Genomic DNA, 19561 nt, shown 5'->3' on the forward strand with positions numbered 1-19561 from the left:
TCAGTTAAAAAATATTCCCCAAATTTCAGTTTCTTTGAGGTATTTCAAAGAGTTTTAGGGGCATGATATGAGCACAATCCTCCATTTGAAAATTCAAATATTTCAGATTTGCATTAAATTTGATCTATAGTCATTAGATACCATTCAAACAAGGTTTTCTAAATTTCAATTTCTTAACACCTTGAGTTAAGGGTTCAAATTTGAAACATTTTTTAGTTTTCAAATGAGCCGATATTATGTTCTCTTAAAAAACTTTAAGATGCACTGAAGTTTGTGAAATTTTATTAATTGCTGTCTAATACCTATCGCTCAAGTTTCAAACATATTAAAGGTCCCTGAATTTTGACAAAGGACATCCCCCCCTCTCTGTCTCCCCCCATAAAACTAAATTAACCTAAATATAGTCAACATTTCGGCCCCTTACGCCTATCATCTATGTTCCAAACTTCATAATGATCTGTTGATTAGTTTAATAGTGAATATACATACCTAACTTGATAACATAAAGATGTATGAAATGATGAACTCACAGGCTATATTTACTAAAAGTAATAACGGACATGACAAATGTGCAGCTCCTTATTATATTACATGCTGGCATGTGTTGAACGGCTTTTATAAATGAACTTTCAAACTAACCCATTTCTGGTCAGGTTTTTATTTATCCCTCCTTTCTCCCAAATCCACCATTCTCATTTCCATGTTTTCCTTGGCCTTGCCCTGCCAACTAAGCTTACTACATCAATTGTTCTTTATTGACCAAGAACTCTCTTCCAATATTTCTATGTGACCATACCAATGCGGTCTCCTGTTCTGCATATATCTTCCTATACTGTATAAATTTAATTTACCTCTAAAGGCATCTGATCTAAGCCTGTCTTTAAGAATCGCATTGCACATCCACCATATCATTGTCATATCATTACTCTCCATGCAACACATGTCCTCAATCCATCAATGGCCATTACTTGCATACATCATCATATTGTGGATACATGCTTGATAGACTCTTTCCTTGATTTATGTTAACGCTCTAAATTTCCCTGAACATCATCATCCTCATCATATTTAGTTCAACATCTGTTTTACATAGTGGTATATGATGGCTTGCTATTAGAAATTGATTTTCAAACTAACCTATCTCCAGCCAGGTCTTTATTTATCCCCCTGTCTCTCAAGTTTATTCTCATCACTTTCTCCAGTTTTCATTACCTTTCCTTTGTGAATTAAACTTGTTACGTCAATTGTTCTACGTCTAATAATCCACAAAGTCTCATCCATTTTTACAATGTGGCCATACCATCAAAGTTTCCTGTTCTGTACAAATCTCCCTATACTACTCAGGTTTAATCGTCCTTTGAAATAATCATAGCTAAACCTGTCTTTAATTCCCATTACACATCCCTTATATAATTCTCATACCACTTCTCTCTATTGCAACACATGTTTTACTGGCCAAGTTTCACTTCCATACATCACACTGCATACATATAATGAGTTTTCCTTTGGTCAGCAGCAGTAACACTTAATCGGTAGGTAATGGCAGAAGTTTTCTTAACTTACTCCACCTATGTTTAATTCTTGTAATTGTATTAGTACCAACTCCTCTCGGTGCTCAGGTTAAAACTTTTCATGCTTGGCATATGTTAACTTAAATGGCCTTAGTCTGCACAACCTGATTGATTCTAGTCCAATACCAGTTAACTCAGTGAATAGGACACATGCAAGATTGATTTGGATTTACCTCAGAAATAATGATAAAACAAAAAAGATTTAAAAGGGGAAACTGTAGATAAAATATTTATTAGAATTTGATCTACGAGAGGCGTGCAATAAGTAATGCCCCTGAGCCACTTCCCATAGCAGTAGAACAACGAAACTTGGCACAGTTATTAGTCTTTCTCTACATAGGAACCACTCAGTTATGCATTTCTCCCATCGTTTGATGCAGCTCTGGAGACCGTTTTTGTAGAACACCCCAGGTTGGTCCCCCAACCACAACGTGACTTCAGAAATCAAGGCTGCATCATCTGAGAAACGCTTTCCTTTCAAAAACAACTTCATGGCTGGGAAGAGGTGAAAGTCAGAGGGTGCAAGGTCATGAGAGTAGGGAGGATGGGGAGGATTTATGACCACACGCCCGTGCTTCTGATCTGGCGACATGCGAGTTGTGGACTGGAGCTGCAGAAGGAGGGTACCTTTGCTGATCTTGCCCCACCTCTTGATTTTGATAGCTTCCCTTAATTTCCTCAAAAGTGAAGCATAATAGGCTTCTGTAATTGTGGTACCCTTTGCCAGGAAATCTGTCATCACTACTCCGTTCTGGTCCCAGAAGACTGTGAGCATGACCTTGCAAGAGGAGAGCTGCACTCTTGCCTTCTTTGGAGGTGGTGAGTTTAAGTGCTTCCACTGCATTGACTGGGCTTTGGTCTCTGAATCATAGTGATGGACCCAGGTTTCATCCTATGTAATCAGTCTTTTGAAAAACTTTGACTCATCTTCTTGGTACATCTCCAAATTCATCCTCGAGCACTCGACACATCCATCCATGCTTCCGTTCAGTCTCGAAAGACAAAAGATACCCCTTAGGGGCAGTAGCGTGTGTAATTGTGAGGCAAGAGTTGTGCAATCTACAACCACACCTCTCCTGAATCGGCATTGTTTGAGTCCAGTGGCAAGGAGAAGACCAGGATGACTGGAAACAATGCCGAAATAAGCGGAGAGCACATACAGCACCTGGAAGTCCCAAATGGTCACTCATTTAGTACTGACCAGGTTCAACGTTGCTTAACTTCAGTGATCCAGCGGGAACCGGTGTGTCAATGTGATTATGCCGCATATACTCGACACATTCTCGCTTCTGGAAGGGTGTGAGCAGCCTGGGAATCCATCTGGCAGACACCTTATGCATATGCAAATGTCCATGAATGATAGTTTCCACAGACCCTGTACTAATCTTGACATCTTGGGCTATTTGGCGAATAGTAATGCGCCGATCTTTCAAAATGGCAGCCTCAACTTGACGGACAGATGCCTCATCAATGGCAGAAGGGGGACGATCAGGTCTGGGAGCTGTTTCCACAGACTTCCAGCCATGTTTGAATTCATGATGCCAGCGTTTTACAAGCTCATATGATGGGGCATTATCACCATAAGTTTCTTTCATTTCATCAAAAGTCTCCTGTGGTGTGCGTCCTTTCAAATACAAAAAACCGGATCACTGCTCGAAATTCAACAGGCTCCATTTCACACCTGACTCAGTTCAAACACCTATAAAACAGAAACCACCATTAGTTCAGAACTGTAATTTGCCATATAACCCGTAGAGATATAAATCATTAAACATGCAAAATTTCAGCTAGATCAGACAACTGGAAGTGGGTCAGGGGCATTACTTATTGCACGCCCCTAGTACATATTAATTCTTCATATTTTTTAAAAGGTTTTTATTTTGTTTTTGCTGAGGATAGGACATCCTATCGGATACCAGATATTCACCCACTATTTCAGATACTCAAACTGAGAGATCTTTTCAGAGTTCTTGCTGTCCTTCTATGAATATGCACCTAAAGACGGTCGGTGGTTACATCAGCTGAAACGTTGTGGGAATAATAACCAAGAATGAGAACAATAGTCCCAAAAATATAAATTATCGGTCCTTATCTCAAAAATTCAGACACATTTTAACAAATTGGTACAGACCCGAATTTACATAAATAAATAAAATAAAATAAAGACTCTACGCTATTTTCCTCTCTCTGTTTCAAAAAAACATCACACAATTGGAATTCTAACGACAAAAGTTGGTTAGAAAAAAGTTAAAATAAAAACATTTTTTCTTCTTTTTTCACAATTCGCCAATAACATCCATTGTGAAGATACACCTGAAGAAGTTCTGAAATTAAAGCGGCCGAAACGTGAAAATAACAATCAATATGAGAATAGTAGCCCGAACAGTCCAAGTAATGCAAAAAAAAAAAAAAAAAAACTTTCGTTCAACACCTTCTGGCGTTTTACGTAAACTGGCTGGAAAATTCCGACGATATCCCGATCATTATTCTGCATAAATTGTCCATAAATCTATTTTCATAAACTTTTCTTTTGTGTTTTTCTTTGTTCTCTATACCGATTCATAGTTTGCGTTTTCTTTTTTTTCTTGTCAGATTTTATTTTTAACGTTTTCGATAATTTTAATATTTACGATTTAACCGCCTCTCCCCTCTACCTTTTTAGTAGGCGTCATTTTTTTTTTTTATGTATACTCCTCCTACCTCCCTATAATCAAAGTGAAAAAGTCAAGGTTGATGTTTCTTTGTCTGTTTGTTTTTTTGTTTGTTTTTTTACGGTCATTAGAAATAACTCACGTTTTTTTCCCTAACTCTCATCATATTGAAATAATAATAAAAAAAAGCATTAGAAAGATTTACATTGGAAATCAAATAGCAAGTCAGACAACCCTCGTCATCTTAAATGAATTCGGAAATAATTTTTTACTCTATAATATAAAGTCAACAGTAGGTGTTTGTTTTTCCTTCTTTAGATTATCAGAAATGATACATTTTTTTATATGAAAAATTAAATGACTGAAATTCTACAATCCTTTTATGCACATTAATATGACAACTGATAAAGCATATTTTTTTATTTCCGTTGTTTCTGACGGATGATGAACATTAGTATTATATTTATAGCAAAAAATTTCTGTTCAACATTTTTACAATTGTTTATTTTATTTTTTAAGGATTAGGTAAGAAGGTTAGATGGAATTAAAATATGACAAGTACAACAACAATAATAATAACAATCATTATGTTGTATAGGTAGGGCTCATATTGGAGATAACAGGGTTTCATATTGAAAATACATATCACGGATATAACGATAGTGATGAGAGAGAGAGAGAGAAGGAGAGGAGACATTTATACATAGTACAGTTCTGTGGATGCTTGGGATTTCATATAGATACTGACTGGAGATGTATGCAAGTTAACAAAGATGAAGGGAGATACATATTCTTGGATGGGTTACACAATGTTCATTACAAATGTTTAACACATTACCTTTTGAGTGTTGAAAGATAACACATGACAACAGTTTTACAAAAACACAAAGATGATTCTTTATTCATTGGACTGGTCGAATGCTGATGACGTCAGGAATTCAAATTTGGATCTACATGGTTAATCTTCTACCCTTCGCTTCCAAAGGGTCAGCTGACCACTGACTGCCAACTGGCTGACTCTCAACTCTCTCTCTTCGCAGACTAACTCCCAGACTGACTAACTCTAGTTACTATATTGAGAATTCCTCCTTCGTTATGACGTCAGAAGTGTTTTCCAAATGTGACCAATTCACGTGGCTATGCGCACGCTTTTGACAACAAAAGAACTCTCAACATATGACTCTAACCTATTTTTTGACAATATATCTTTAATTTGTATTGTTCATTCTTTTTGGCTGACCTTTTCAACATTCCGATTCCAAACAGAATGAACAATCAATTCTTTTTACGATATGAACAATATCTAACTATTTCTAATAGAATTTATCAAGACTAAATTCTAACATTCCAACTCTTAACCTTGCTTACAAGGTTCGAGTCTCGGCTTATCCTAGTCTCATTTTCAACTATCTAATACTCTTTCTTATTTACATGGAAATGGGACAGCCTTTTCTTGTAACAATTATTATTATAACGATAATAATAATTATAATAGTAATGACAATAATAACAATAATAATAATGGTAAAATTTTTATAATTGTTTTATTTTAAGGATTGAGGTTAGGTGGTTAAAATGGTATTAAAATATGATAATGATAATAATAACAATAATAAAAAGTGGCTGCAACCACATCTTATATCTCAGAAAATGAATAAAAAGATCAAAAAGGAAAAACCGAGGAAAGAGAGTGTCAACCACACATCCATTGGAAAGCGTTGAGAGTATTGGAATCTTAGGGAAGCTAATTGTCACTAGCATTATAAAGAAAACCAATGGCCGCTTCTAACAAGAAACCAATAGTGGACGACTGTTGCAATAACGCAAAGCAATCAGCAAAAATTATCAAAAGCGGTGGAGAGGGCTGGAAGTCGGAAGAGACATATTGTCACTTAGATACCAAACAAACTTTTTTTTTCTTTTTGTTTTCATTGCATTTTCACCCCGAAGAAGGCACAGTGCCACTTTGATGTAGAGGGCTACTATCGGGGACATAATTTGTGAGGATACTATGTAGGAAGTTGAGCAGCAAGATGTCTGTTTACTTTATACTTGAACTTCTGCATGTCAGTATTAGATTAGAATACTTTCTACATATAAGGATTTCTACTGTGTGGAGGTGGGATTTTGCTGCTTGTCGGGTTTGTTGGGTTATTTACATCAAGGAGGGACAAGGGATTGTAGTTTGTCGGAACATCCACTATTTAAATACTTGTAAAACAAGAAGAGGGATGTAACATTTCATCGATTGGACAATGGTTGAAGCCTAGCTGACAGTGTGGTACTTGTTAGGTTGGTGGCTCTCTTTTGAACCCTGTCTAAGAGGGAGAGACTAGTAGCAAATGCACCAGCCCAAATATGGCAGCAATACTCCATACATGGGCGAATGGTGACCTTGTAGAGGTACAGGATACTCTCAGGCGTGAGTAACTTTCTAACATGGTAGAGAGAGAGCCCACCTTCTTTGCAGCAGCCTTGGCAATGCTCTGAATGTATCTGTTCCAACTCATGTTCCCCATGAACATTAAGCCGAGGAGTTTGAACAAAGTACGTTCAGGTATAGTATCATAAGCCACGGCTATTAGTGGTTGAGCAGGTTTCTTGTAGTTTTTAAAGGAAAGAAGCTTAGTCTTGGCAGCATTGAATGTGACCATCCATTTTTGTCGCCATTCCACTACAGACTGGAGGTCTTCCTCTAGTGTTTCTACCATTACCTTGGATACATGTGCATTTGTTTTTTCCCCTAATGTTTGTTATAGAGCTTGGTGTCATCAGCAAATATACCCATCTTAGAGACAATTTTATCAGAGATGTCGTTTAGGAATAATAAAGGTTCAAGTATCGACCCCTGAGATACACCCACATTTATATCATTTTTTTATTGACATATGATCATCGAGTACAACCTGGATTTTTCTCTTATTTAAAAAGGATTTGTTAAGTATTCGTCTACTAATACAATACAGTCTGATTTTCATGAAGACCATCATGTCATACCCTGTCAAAGGCCTTAGATATATCTAGCTACCTACCTATCTACCTTCCCCTGCTTTAATATATGATATGATATATACATTCATAGATTACAATTAGGATATCTGCAGTAGAACGGGCTTGCTTAAGCCCATACTGTTGGCCAGACAAAAGTTTAGCAGCCATGAGGTGGTGGACTAGAGCTTGATTAATTATGGACTCGAATATTTTGGCAAAGAGAGGGATGAGGCTAATGGGTCAATAATTTAATGGGTCAGTTCTCAGAAGCAGTTTCCCAGCAGTTAGGAAAGCAAGATTCGTTAAAGCATTTATTGAAATATTTGGAAAGAACAGGAGCAACCTTAGCAAAGCATTTTTTTTTAAATAGTACAGCCAGATGAGATCAGGTCTCCATGCTTTTGAGGTGTCTAGGTTTTTTATATCATGTAGTTGAGAAGGGGTGATTTTCAGACAGATCATCTAGTGTGGTGGTTGTCAGCAGAGGAAAATCTGGGAGGGAGTGGTTTGCTGGGTCCAATGTAGAGTTTGAGGCAAACCGAGGGTAAACAAATAAGCCTTCTTGATTGCCGTGCAAACAACTTCAAGATTGTTTGCTAGTGGGAGAATTGTTTATTACCGACTATTTACTACACTGTTATAGATTTTCCAGAAGTCACGAGTTCCTAATTTCTGTGCTTCAATGCATTTTCTGGTGGTTTCAGTATATTCTCTCTTGGCTGTGGCTATTTCATTCTTACAATTACTTGTAGCTTCTCTATACTTTTTTCTATTTGTATTAGATTTTGTTATTGACAGTGAGCAATCACTGATAATAACTTGTGTGAAAATTTCGAGTTGATAATAATATGTGATGTTTTGTTGCTTGCGTATTGTTTCCATTTCTTGTTTTCAGTTTGTGCTCTTCTGTTAAAAATATGTCTAAATTGATTTCTCCATTCAGATGCATGTGGTCGAAAGCCTGCTCGAGCTCCCACTACAACCACAACGACTGATGCGGCCACCACTGAGGTCACCACAGTCTACACAAAGCGATGGTTGAATTGTTCCACTGAAGAAATTCAGAAGACAGGATGTCTCAATGGAGGAAGCTGTTTCGCCATGCTCTTGGGAGGCACTCGGGTATCTGCCTGCCAGTAAGGCCAATCTCATCTTCCATCTCTCATTTCTGTCTCTCTCTTTTATCCCTCTCTCATCTCTCCTTACCTCTCCTTCTTTCTCATCCCTTACCTCTCTCTCTTTTTCATTTCTGTTTATGTCTCTCCTTACCTCTCTCTCTCTTTCTCATCTATCTTTGTCTCTCTAACGTCTTTCCTTACCTCTTTCTTTCTCCTTCGTTTTCCTTACCTCTTTCTCTCCTCTTCTCTTTTTTCTTTATCTTTTTTCTCTTTCTCGTCTCTTTACTTTTTCTAATTTCTCCCTTGTCCTTTATCTGTATCCCTCTTACTCACTCTTACATTTTCTCTCTCTTCCCACTCTCCTCCCCATAACTTTCCATTCTCCTTTCCTATCTCTTTTATATCTCCTTTCATCTCTCCTTCCCGTCACTCTTTCGTCTCTCCTTCCCGTCACTCTTTCGTCTCTCCTTCCCGTCACTCTTTCGTCTCTCCTTCCCGTCACTCTTTCGTCTCTCCTTCCCGTCACTCTTTCGTCTCTCCTTCCCGTCACTCTTTCGTCTCTCCTTCCCGTCACTCTTTCGTCTCTCCTTCCCGTCACTCTTTCGTCTCTCCTTCCCGTCACTCTTTCGTCTCTCCTTCCCGTCACTCTTTCGTCTCTCCTTCCCGTCACTCTCTCTTTCGTCTCCCCTTCCCATGACCCTCTCTTTCGTCTCCCCTTCCCATGACCCTCTCTTTCGTCTCCCCTTCCCATGACCCTCTCTTTCGTCTCCCCTTCCCATGACCCTCTCTTTCGTCTCCCCTTCCCATGACCCTCTCTTTCGTCTCCCCTTCCCATGACTCTCTCTTTCGTCTCCCCTTCCCATGACTCTCTCTTTCGTCTCCCCTTCCCATGACTCTCTCTTTCGTCTCCCCTTCCCATGACTCTTTCTTTCGTCTCCCCTTCCCATGACTCTCTCTTTCGTCTCCCCTTCCCATGACTCTCTCTTTCGTCTCCCCTTCCCATGACTCTCTCTTTCGTCTCCCCTTCCCATGACTCTTTCTTTCGTCTCCCCTTCCCATGACTCTTTCTTTCGTCTCCCCTTCCCATGACTCTCTCTTTCGTCTCCCCTTCCCATGACTCTCTCTTTCGTCTCCCCTTCCCATGACTCTCTCTTTCGTCTCCCCTTCCCATGACTCTCTCTTTCGTCTCCCCTTCCCATGACTCTCTCTTTCGTCTTCCCCTAGCATGACTCTCTCTTTCGTCTCCCCTTCCCATGACTCTCTCTTTCGTCTCCCCTTCGCATGACTCTCTCTTTTGTCTCCCCTTCGCATGACTCTCTCTTTCGTCTCCCCTCGCATGACTCTCTCTTTCGTCTCCCCCTCGCATGACTCTCTCTTTCGTCTCCCCTTCCCATGACTCTCTCTTTCGTCTCCCCCTCGCATGACTCTCTCTTTCGTCTCCCCTTCCCATGACTCTCTCTTTCGTCTCCCACTCGCATGACTCTCTCTTTCGTCTCCCACTCGCATGACTCTCTCTTTCGTCTCTCCTTCCCATGACTCTCTCTTTCGGCTCCCCTTCCCATGACTCTCTCTTTCGTCTCCCCTTCCCATGACTCTCTCTTTCGTCTCCCCTTCCCATGACTCTCTCTTTCGTCTCTCCTTCCCATGACTCTCTCTTTCGGCTCCCACTCGCATGACTCTCTCTTTCGTCTCTCCTTCCCATGACTCTCTCTTTCGTCTCCCACTCGCATGACTCTCTCTTTCGTCTCTCCTTCCCATGACTCTCTCTTTCGGCTCCCCTTCCCATGACTCTCTCTTTCGTCTCCCCTTCCCATGACTCTCTCTTTCGGCTCCCCTTCCCATGACTCTCTCTTTCGTCTCCCCTTCCCATGACTCTCTCTTTCGTCTCCCCTTCCCATGACTCTCTCTTTCGTCTCCCCTTCCCATGACTCTCTCTTTCGTCTCCCCTTCCCATGACTCTCTCTTTCGTCTCCCACTCGCATGACTCTCTCTTTCGTCTCTCCTTCCCATGACTCTCTCTTTCGGCTCCCCTTCCCATGACTCTCTCTTTCGTCTCCCCTTCCCATGACTCTCTCTTTCGTCTCCCCTTCCCATGACTCTCTCTTTCGTCTCCCCTTCCCATGACTCTCTCTTTCGTCTCCCCTTCCCATGACTCTCTCTTTCGTCTCCCACTCGCATGACTCTCTCTTTCGTCTCCCCTTCCCATGACTCTCTCTTTCGGCTCCCCTTCCCATGACTCTCTCTTTCGTCTCCCCTTCGCATGACTCTCTCTTTCGTCTCCCCTTCCCATGACTCTCTCTTTCGGCTCCCCTTCCCATGACTCTCTCTTTCGTCTCCCCTTCCCATGACTCTCTCTTTCGTCTCCCCTTCCCATGACTCTCTCTTTCGTCTCCCCTTCCCATGACTCTCTCTTTCGGCTCCCCTTCCCATGACTCTCTCTTTCGTCTCCCCTTCCCATGACTCTCTCTTTCGTCTCCCCTTCCCATGACTCTCTCTTTCGTCTCCCCTTCCCATGACTCTCTCTTTCGGCTCCCCTTCCCATGACTCTCTCTTTCGTCTCTCCTTCCCATGACTCTCTCTTTCGGCTCCCCTTCCCATGACTCTCTCTTTCGTCTCTCCTTCCCATGACTCTCTCTTTCGGCTCCCCTTCCCATGACTCTCTCTTTCGGCTCCCCTTCCCATGACTCTCTCTTTCGTCTCCCCTTCCCATGACTCTCTCTTTCGTCTCCCCTTCCCATGACTCTCTCTTTCGGCTCCCCTTCCCATGACTCTCTCTTTCGTCTCTCCTTCCCATGACTCTCTCTTTCGGCTCCCCTTCCCATGACTCTCTCTTTCGTCTCCCCTTCCCATGACTCTCTCTTTCGTCTCCCCTTCCCATGACTCTCTCTTTCGTCTCCCCTTCCCATGACTCTCTCTTTCGTCTCCCACTCGCATGACTCTCTCTTTCGTCTCTCCTTCCCATGACTCTCTCTTTCGGCTCCCCTTCCCATGACTCTCTCTTTCGTCTCCCCTTCCCATGACTCTCTCTTTCGTCTCCCCTTCCCATGACTCTCTCTTTCGTCTCCCCTTCCCATGACTCTCTCTTTCGTCTCCCCTTCCCATGACTCTCTCTTTCGTCTCCCACTCGCATGACTCTCTCTTTCGTCTCCCCTTCCCATGACTCTCTCTTTCGGCTCCCCTTCCCATGACTCTCTCTTTCGTCTCCCCTTCCCATGACTCTCTCTTTCGGCTCCCCTTCCCATGACTCTCTCTTTCGTCTCCCCTTCCCATGACTCTCTCTTTCGTCTCTCCTTCCCATGACTCTCTCTTTCGGCTCCCCTTCCCATGACTCTCTCTTTCGGCTCCCCTTCCCATGACTCTCTCTTTCGTCTCCCCTTCCCATGACTCTCTCTTTCGTCTCCCCTTCCCATGACTCTCTCTTTCGTCTCCCCTTCCCATGACTCTCTCTTTCGTCTCCCACTCGCATGACTCTCTCTTTCGTCTCTCCTTCCCATGACTCTCTCTTTCGGCTCCCCTTCCCATGACTCTCTCTTTCGTCTCCCACTCGCATGACTCTCTCTTTCGTCTCCCCTTCCCATGACTCTCTCTTTCGGCTCCCCTTCGCATGACTCTCTCTTTCGTCTCCCCCTCGCATGACTCTCTCTTTCGTCTCCCCCTCGCATGACTCTCTTTCGTCTCCCCCTCGCATGACTCTCTCTTTCGTCTCCCCCTCGCATGACTCTCTCTTTCGTCTCCCCTTCCCATGACTCTCTCTTTCGTCTCCCCCTCGCATGACTCTCTCTTTCGTCTCCCCTTCCCATGACTCTCTCTTTCGTCTCCCCTTCCCATGACTCTCTCTTTCGTCTCCCCTTCCCATGACTCTCTCTTTCGTCTCCCCTTCCCATGACTCTCTCTTTCGTCTCCCCTTCCCATGACTCTCTCTTTCGGCTCCCCTTCCCATGACTCTCTCTTTCGTCTCCCCTTCCCATGACTCTCTCTTTCGTCTCCCCTTCCCATGACTCTCTCTTTCGTCTCCCCTTCCCATGACTCTCTCTTTCGTCTCCCCTTCCCATGACTCTCTCTTTCGTCTCCCCTTCCCATGACTCTCTCTTTCGTCTCCCACTCGCATGACTCTCTCTTTCGTCTCTACTTCCCATGACTCTCTCTTTCGGCTCCCCTTCCCATGACTCTCTCTTTCGTCTCCCCTTCCCATGACTCTCTCTTTCGTCTCCCCTTCCCATGACTCTCTCTTTCGTCTCCCCTTCCCATGACTCTCTCTTTCGTCTCCCCTTCCCATGACTCTCTCTTTCGTCTCCCACTCGCATGACTCTCTCTTTCGTCTCCCCTTCCCATGACTCTCTCTTTCGGCTCCCCTTCCCATGACTCTCTCTTTCGTCTCCCCTTCCCATGACTCTCTCTTTCGTCTCCCCTTCCCATGACTCTCTCTTTCGTCTCCCCTTCCCATGACTCTCTCTTTCGGCTCCCCTTCCCATGACTCTCTCTTTCGTCTCTCCTTCCCATGACACTCTCTTTTTGCTCCCCTTCCCATGACTCTCTCTTTCGTCTCCCCTTCCCATGACTCTCTCTTTCGTCTCCCCTTCCCATGACTCTCTCTTTCGTCTCCCCTTCCCATGACTCTCTCTTTCGTCTCCCACTCGCATGACTCTCTCTTTCGTCTCCCACTCGCATGACTCTCTCTTTCGTCTCTCCTTCCCATGACTCTCTCTTTCGGCTCCCCTTCCCATGACTCTCTCTTTCGTCTCCCCTTCCCATGACTCTCTCTTTCGTCTCCCCTTCCCATGACTCTCTCTTTCGTCTCCCCTTCCCATGACTCTCTCTTTCGTCTCCCCTTCCCATGACTCTCTCTTTCGTCTCCCACTCGCATGACTCTCTCTTTCGTCTCCCCTTCCCATGACTCTCTCTTTCGGCTCCCCTTCCCATGACTCTCTCTTTCGTCTCCCCTTCCCATGACTCTCTCTTTCGGCTCCCCTTCCCATGACTCTCTCTTTCGTCTCCCCTTCCCATGACTCTCTCTTTCGTCTCCCCTTCCCATGACTCTCTCTTTCGTCTCTCCTTCCCATGACTCTCTCTTTCGGCTCCCCTTCCCATGACTCTCTCTTTCGTCTCCCCTTCCCATGACTCTCTCTTTCGTCTCCCCTTCCCATGACTCTCTCTTTCGTCTCCCCTTCCCATGACTCTCTCTTTCGTCTCCCCTTCCCATGACTCTCTCTTTCGTCTCCCCTTCCCATGACTCTCTCTTTCGTCTCCCCTTCCCATGACTCTCTCTTTCGTCTCCCCTTCCCATGACTCTCTCTTTCGTCTCCCACTCGCATGACTCTCTCTTTCGTCTCTCCTTCCCATGACTCTCTCTTTCGGCTCCCCTTCCCATGACTCTCTCTTTCGTCTCCCACTCGCATGACTCTCTCTTTCGTCTCTCCTTCCCATGACTCTCTCTTTCGGCTCCCCTTCGCATGACTCTCTCTTTCGTCTCCCCCTCGCATGACTCTCTCTTTCGTCTCCCCCTCGCATGACTCTCTTTCGTCTCCCCCTCGCATGACTCTCTCTTTCGTCTCCCCCTCGCATGACTCTCTCTTTCGTCTCCCCTTCCCATGACTCTCTCTTTCGTCTCCCCCTCGCATGACTCTCTCTTTCGTCTCCCCTTCCCATGACTCTCTCTTTCGTCTCCCCTTCCCATGACTCTCTCTTTCGTCTCCCCTTCCCATGACTCTCTCTTTCGTCTCCCCTTCCCATGACTCTCTCTTTCGTCTTCCCCTAGCATGACTCTCTCTTTCGTCTCCCCTTCCCATGACTCTCTCTTTCGTCTCCCCTTCGCATGACTCTCTCTTTTGTCTCCCCTTCGCATGACTCTCTCTTTCGTCTCCCCCTCGCATGACTCTCTTTCGTCTCCCCCTCGCATGACTCTCTCTTTCGTCTCCCCTTCCCATGACTCTCTCTTTCGTCTCCCCCTCGCATGACTCTCTCTTTCGTCTCCCCTTCCCATGACTCTCTCTTTCGTCTCCCACTCGCATGACTCTCTCTTTCGTCTCTCCTTCCCATGACTCTCTCTTTCGGCTCCCCTTCCCATGACTCTCTCTTTCGTCTCCCCTTCCCATGACTCTCTCTTTCGTCTCCCCTTCCCATGACTCTCTCTTTCGTCTCCCCTTCCCATGACTCTCTCTTTCGTCTCCCACTCGCATGACTCTCTCTTTCGTCTCTCCTTCCCATGACTCTCTCTTTCGGCTCCCCTTCCCATGACTCTCTCTTTCGTCTCCCCTTCCCATGACTCTCTCTTTCGTCTCCCCTTCCCATGACTCTCTCTTTCGTCTCCCCTTCCCATGACTCTCTCTTTCGGCTCCCCTTCCCATGACTCTCTCTTTCGTCTCCCCTTCCCATGACTCTCTCTTTCGTCTCCCCTTCCCATGACTCTCTCTTTCGTCTCCCCTTCCCATGACTCTCTCTTTCGTCTCCCCTTCCCATGACTCTCTCTTTCGTCTCCCCTTCCCATGACTCTCTCTTTCGTCTCCCCTTCCTATGACTCTCTCTTTCGTCTCCCCTTCCCATGACTCTCTCTTTCGTCTCCCCTTCCCATGACTCTCTCTTTCGTCTCCCCTTCCCATGACTCTCTCTTTCGTCTCCCCTTCCCATGACTCTCTCTTTCGTCTCCCCTTCCCATGACTCTCTCTTTCGTCTCCCCTTCCCATGACTCTCTCTTTCGTCTCCCCTTCCCATGACTCTCTCTTTCGTCTCCCCTTCCCATGACTTTCTTTTCTTATCTCTCTTTCTCATGTATTCTTTCTTTGTGTCTCCCCTTCCCATCACTCTTTCTTTGTGTCTCCCCTTCCCATCACTCTTTCTTTGTGTCTCCCCTTCCCATCACTCTTTCTTTGTGTCTCCCCTTCCCATCACTCTTTCTTTGTGTCTCCCCTTCCCATCACTCTTTCTTTGTGTCTCCCCTTCCCATCACTCTTTCTTTGTGTCTCCCCTTCCCATCACTCTTTCTTTGTGTCTCCCCTTCCCATCACTCTTTCTTTGTGTCTCCCCTTCCCATCACTCTTTCTTTGTGTCTCCCCTTCCCATCACTCTTTCGTTGTGTCTCCCCTTCCCATCACTCTCTCTTTCGTCTCCCCTTCCCATCACTCTCTCTTTCGTCTCCCCTTCCCATGACTCTCTCTTTCGTCTCCCCTTCCTATGACTCTCTCTTTTGTCTCCCCTTCCTATGACTCTCTCTTTCGTCTCCCCTTCCCATGACTCTCTCTTTCGTCTCCCCTTCCCATGACTCTCTTTTTCGTCTCCCCTTCCCATGACTCTCTCTTTCGTCTCCCCTTCCCATGACTCTCTCTTTCGTCTCCCCTTCCCATGACTCTCTCTTTCGTCTCCCCTTCCCATGACTCTCTCTTTCGTCTCCCCTTCCCATGACTCTCTCTTTCGTCTCCCCTTCCCATGACTCTCTCTTTCGTCTCCCCTTCCCATGACTTTCTTTTCTTATCTCTCTTTCTCATGTATTCTTTCTTTGTGTCTCCCCTTCCCATCACTCTTTCTTTGTGTCTCCCCTTCCCATCACTCTTTCTTTGTGTCTCCCCTTCCCATCACTCTTTCTTTGTGTCTCCCCTTCCCATCACTCTTTCTTTGTGTCTCCCCTTCCCATCACTCTTTCTTTGTGTCTCCCCTTCCCATCACTCTTTCTTTGTGTCTCCCCTTCCCATCACTCTTTCTTTGTGTCTCCCCTTCCCATCACTCTTTCTTTGTGTCTCCCCTTCCCATCACTCTTTCTTTGTGTCTCCCCTTCCCATCACTCTTTCTTTGTGTCTCCCCTTCCCATCACTCTTTCTTTGTGTCTCCCCTTCCCATCACTCTTTCTTTGTGTCTCCCCTTCCCATCACTCTTTCTTTGTGTCTCCCCTTCCCATCACTCTTTCTTTGTGTCTCCCCTTCCCATCACTCTTTCTTTGTGTCTCCCCTTCCCATCACTCTTTCTTTGTGTCTCCCCTTCCCATCACTCTTTCTTTGTGTCTCCCCTTCCCATCACTCTTTCTTTGTGTCTCCCCTTCCCATCACTCTTTCTTTGTGTCTCCCCTTCCCATCACTCTTTCTTTGTGTCTCCCCTTCCCATCACTCTTTCTTTGTGTCTCCCCTTCCCATCACTCTTTCTTTGTGTCTCCCCTTCCCATCACTGTTTCTTTGTGTCTCCCCTTCCCATCACTCTTTCGTTGTGTCTCCCCTTCCCATCACTCTTTCGTTGTGTCTCCCCTTCCCATCACTCTTTCTTTGTGTCTCCCCTTCCCATCACTCTTTCTTTGTGTCTCCCCTTCCCATCACTCTTTCTTTGTGTCTCCCCTTCCCATCACTCTTTCTTTGTGTCTCCCCTTCCCATCACTCTTTCTTTGTGTCCCCCCTTCCCATCACTCTTTCTTTGTGTCCCCCCTTCCCATCACTCTTTCTTTGTGTCCCCCCTTCCCATCACTCTTTCTTTGTGTCCCCCCTTCCCATCACTCTTTCTTTGTGTCCCCCCTTCCCATCACTCTTTCTTTGTGTCCCCCCTTCCCATCACTCTTTCTTTGTGTCCCCCCTTCCCATCACTCTTTCTTTGTGTCTCCCCTTCCCATTACTCTTTCTTTGTGTCCCCCCTTCCCATCACTCTTTCTTTGTGTCTCCCCTTCCCATGACTTTCTTTTCTTATCTCTCTTTCTCATTTATTCTTTATTTCTAAATCGCATATCTCTTCAAATCCAACATTACACCAGATTTCATGTTCCCAAGATATTCATCTGGTACTAAACATCTAATAATACAACGATACTAATAACATGTGTTTAACATTAAATACATACTCCTGGGAAATGATTTGATATAAAGTTGGAGCTTGTTCAGATTCAAAAGAGAAAAAAAAAAAAGATGGATGAGATATGCAAGTTATACTTAGAAGAAAAACTTGCCTTTTCAGAATACTCTTATATCAATAATTTACTATACAAAATGACCGAACTCATAGACAAATGTAGACATATGCATGAATTCTTCCTCTGGAGTTTAGCACTAGATTTATTTTATATACAAAAAAATAACATTAGAAGAGAATAAAGGTTAATAAATAACAAAAGCTGTTAATATAATAATAATAAAAACATTGTTGACAATGAGAATATTTATAAAAGTTTGGCATGAGCATTTTATATATATATATATATAATAAAAAAAAAGCACACAGATTTATCTGTTAAGTGTTATAGAGATTGTGCATCTAACTGAAGGCAAAACAAACTTTTGAAAAAATATTATACTAATTCAGAAATAGTATAGGGGGTACGGTAATATCTCTTCTGATGTCCTAATAGATTCGTATAAAAATAATGTTGCACTTTTAAAGGTGTATAAGAAAATGTCAATAAAATAACTTCCAATTGAAAATTGTCTTCTGTTTATCAGAGAGAATTTCAAGATTTGTTTCCAAAAATCTAATGTTATGAATTAGCATATATATTCACTTATTGAAAATTAGAAAGTGGACCTTGGGTTTACTTTCAGCCGTCTTGTAACTCTTGTTTCTCTTATTTTGTCCTTTAGTCCTCATATTCTGAGAAGTTTATGCCAAAGGAGGAAGAATTGCTGTTTTCTGGGTTGGAATCTATCCATCTAATATGTATTGACTATATTTTTACTTTGAAGTAGTATTTTTGTTACCTTGTTATATCAAGTGGCTTCATGTCTTGTCTTATCTGGAGTGATTTCAATTAAAAAAAGGATTCAAATTTATCTAATTTATAGTTTAATACTTAGTAAATGTATGCAACCGGAGGGAGCACATATTTGATAATGATGCTGATAATAGCAGCAGTTGTAGAAATAGTGGTAAATGTATATTATAAAACCATAAGTATATATAAAATTAAATAATATGCTAATAAATGCAGAATGCTTCTGTGTGTGTGTGCATCTGACCCTCAGAATGCTTCTGCATCCGTGTGCATCCGACCCTCAGAATGCTTCTGCATCCGTGTGCATCCGACCCTCAGAATGCTTCTGCATCCATGTGTATCTGACTCCGGAATGGTTCTGCATTTGTGTGCATTTGATCCCTGAATACTGTTGCATTTATATGCATCAGATCTGACGTGCATCTGCTAATTACATCTTTTATCGCTCTAAAAAGAATTGCTTACAATTTTTTTATAATAAAATAAAAACTAACTTCTAAATCAAAATGGTTCAATTAAAAATAAAATCTTTTGTTCCCTATCTAATCAAGGTGTCTGCGCTCCTACACAGGACGTCGATGTCAGGAAATTAATTATCTTCCAGGTAAGTTTTACCTTTTTTTTTTTTTTTTTTTTTTTTTTTAAATTTTTCATTGTTGAATGGGTTTTGTTCCTAGTGAGAAAAACACCTGAATTGCATATGAAAACATCATAGAACGTTCTCCTGGCAGATATACCCTAGTGTATCATCCTTCTCTAGTTCCGTTATTAGGCTAATTTAAATGATAAAAGATAGGAATCCAGAAGATCTAAGTTCTATTTTTGGTCCCCCGACAAAGGAGGGATTCGGCCTAATAATTCACTCCCATTTGTCGATTCGTTTGTTCGCACTTTTCTCAATAACTACGCCTTGGATTTTTTGTGAAATTTTACATAAACATTAGTCATGGTAAAAGTAAACTTTTCACTTTCATGCTCGGCTTGTTCAACTACAGTTTAATATTAGAAATTGACACAAATGATTTGTTTTACTGTTCATGCATTACAATTTGATATCAAAAAATGCATTTTAAGTAAAAAAACACTATAACTTAATTATGTGTTATGTAGAAATTAGTAACAATTCAAAAAATTATGAAAAATGATAGAGTAAAAAAAAATAATTACAAAAAAAAATGAAATGTACTGAATAATGTAGTTTAATTGGTATCTTCTATTGCAGTCAATTCCTTATGGCAAACTGACTTAGCTTCCTTATCAGTTAACTTCTGCAATTTCAAATTAGGAAATGGCAAATCATGTATGACAAAAATTAATGGGTTTTTTTTTTTTGTAAAAAATAATTTGAGCGGATCTTCTACTCTATCATTTTTCATAAATTTATTTATTTTTACTTATGTCGACATGATACGTCAGTACGTAATATTGTTTTTGTTAAAACGCATTTTTTAATATCAAATTATACTGCACAAGCACCCTTGTTTTATACCATAAGATAGGAAGTACTTATAATTATGTGTGTTTATTATCGTTATTTCTTATCAAAAAAAAATGTGGGAA

General features: G+C 42.7%; 1 protein-coding gene across 11 annotated transcripts in view; it reads left to right on the plus strand.

Moving 5' to 3' along the window:
* Positions 1-19561, plus strand: part of LOC145295987 (uncharacterized) — a 404367-nt gene that overhangs the window by 318791 nt on the left and 66015 nt on the right. For all 11 annotated transcript variants that reach the window (XM_080141939.1, XM_080141943.1, XM_080141935.1 and 8 more), the window contains 2 exons: positions 8157-8349; positions 18553-18605. In XM_080141939.1, coding sequence (XP_079998065.1) covers positions 8157-8349; positions 18553-18605 — 246 coding nt within the window. The remainder of the gene's footprint in view (positions 1-8156; positions 8350-18552; positions 18606-19561) is intronic.

Source organism: Euprymna scolopes, chromosome 16 (genome assembly GCF_053919585.1).
Source record: "Euprymna scolopes isolate OS-2025 chromosome 16, ASM5391958v1, whole genome shotgun sequence".
Lineage (NCBI taxonomy): Eukaryota > Metazoa > Mollusca > Cephalopoda > Sepiida > Sepiolidae > Euprymna > Euprymna scolopes.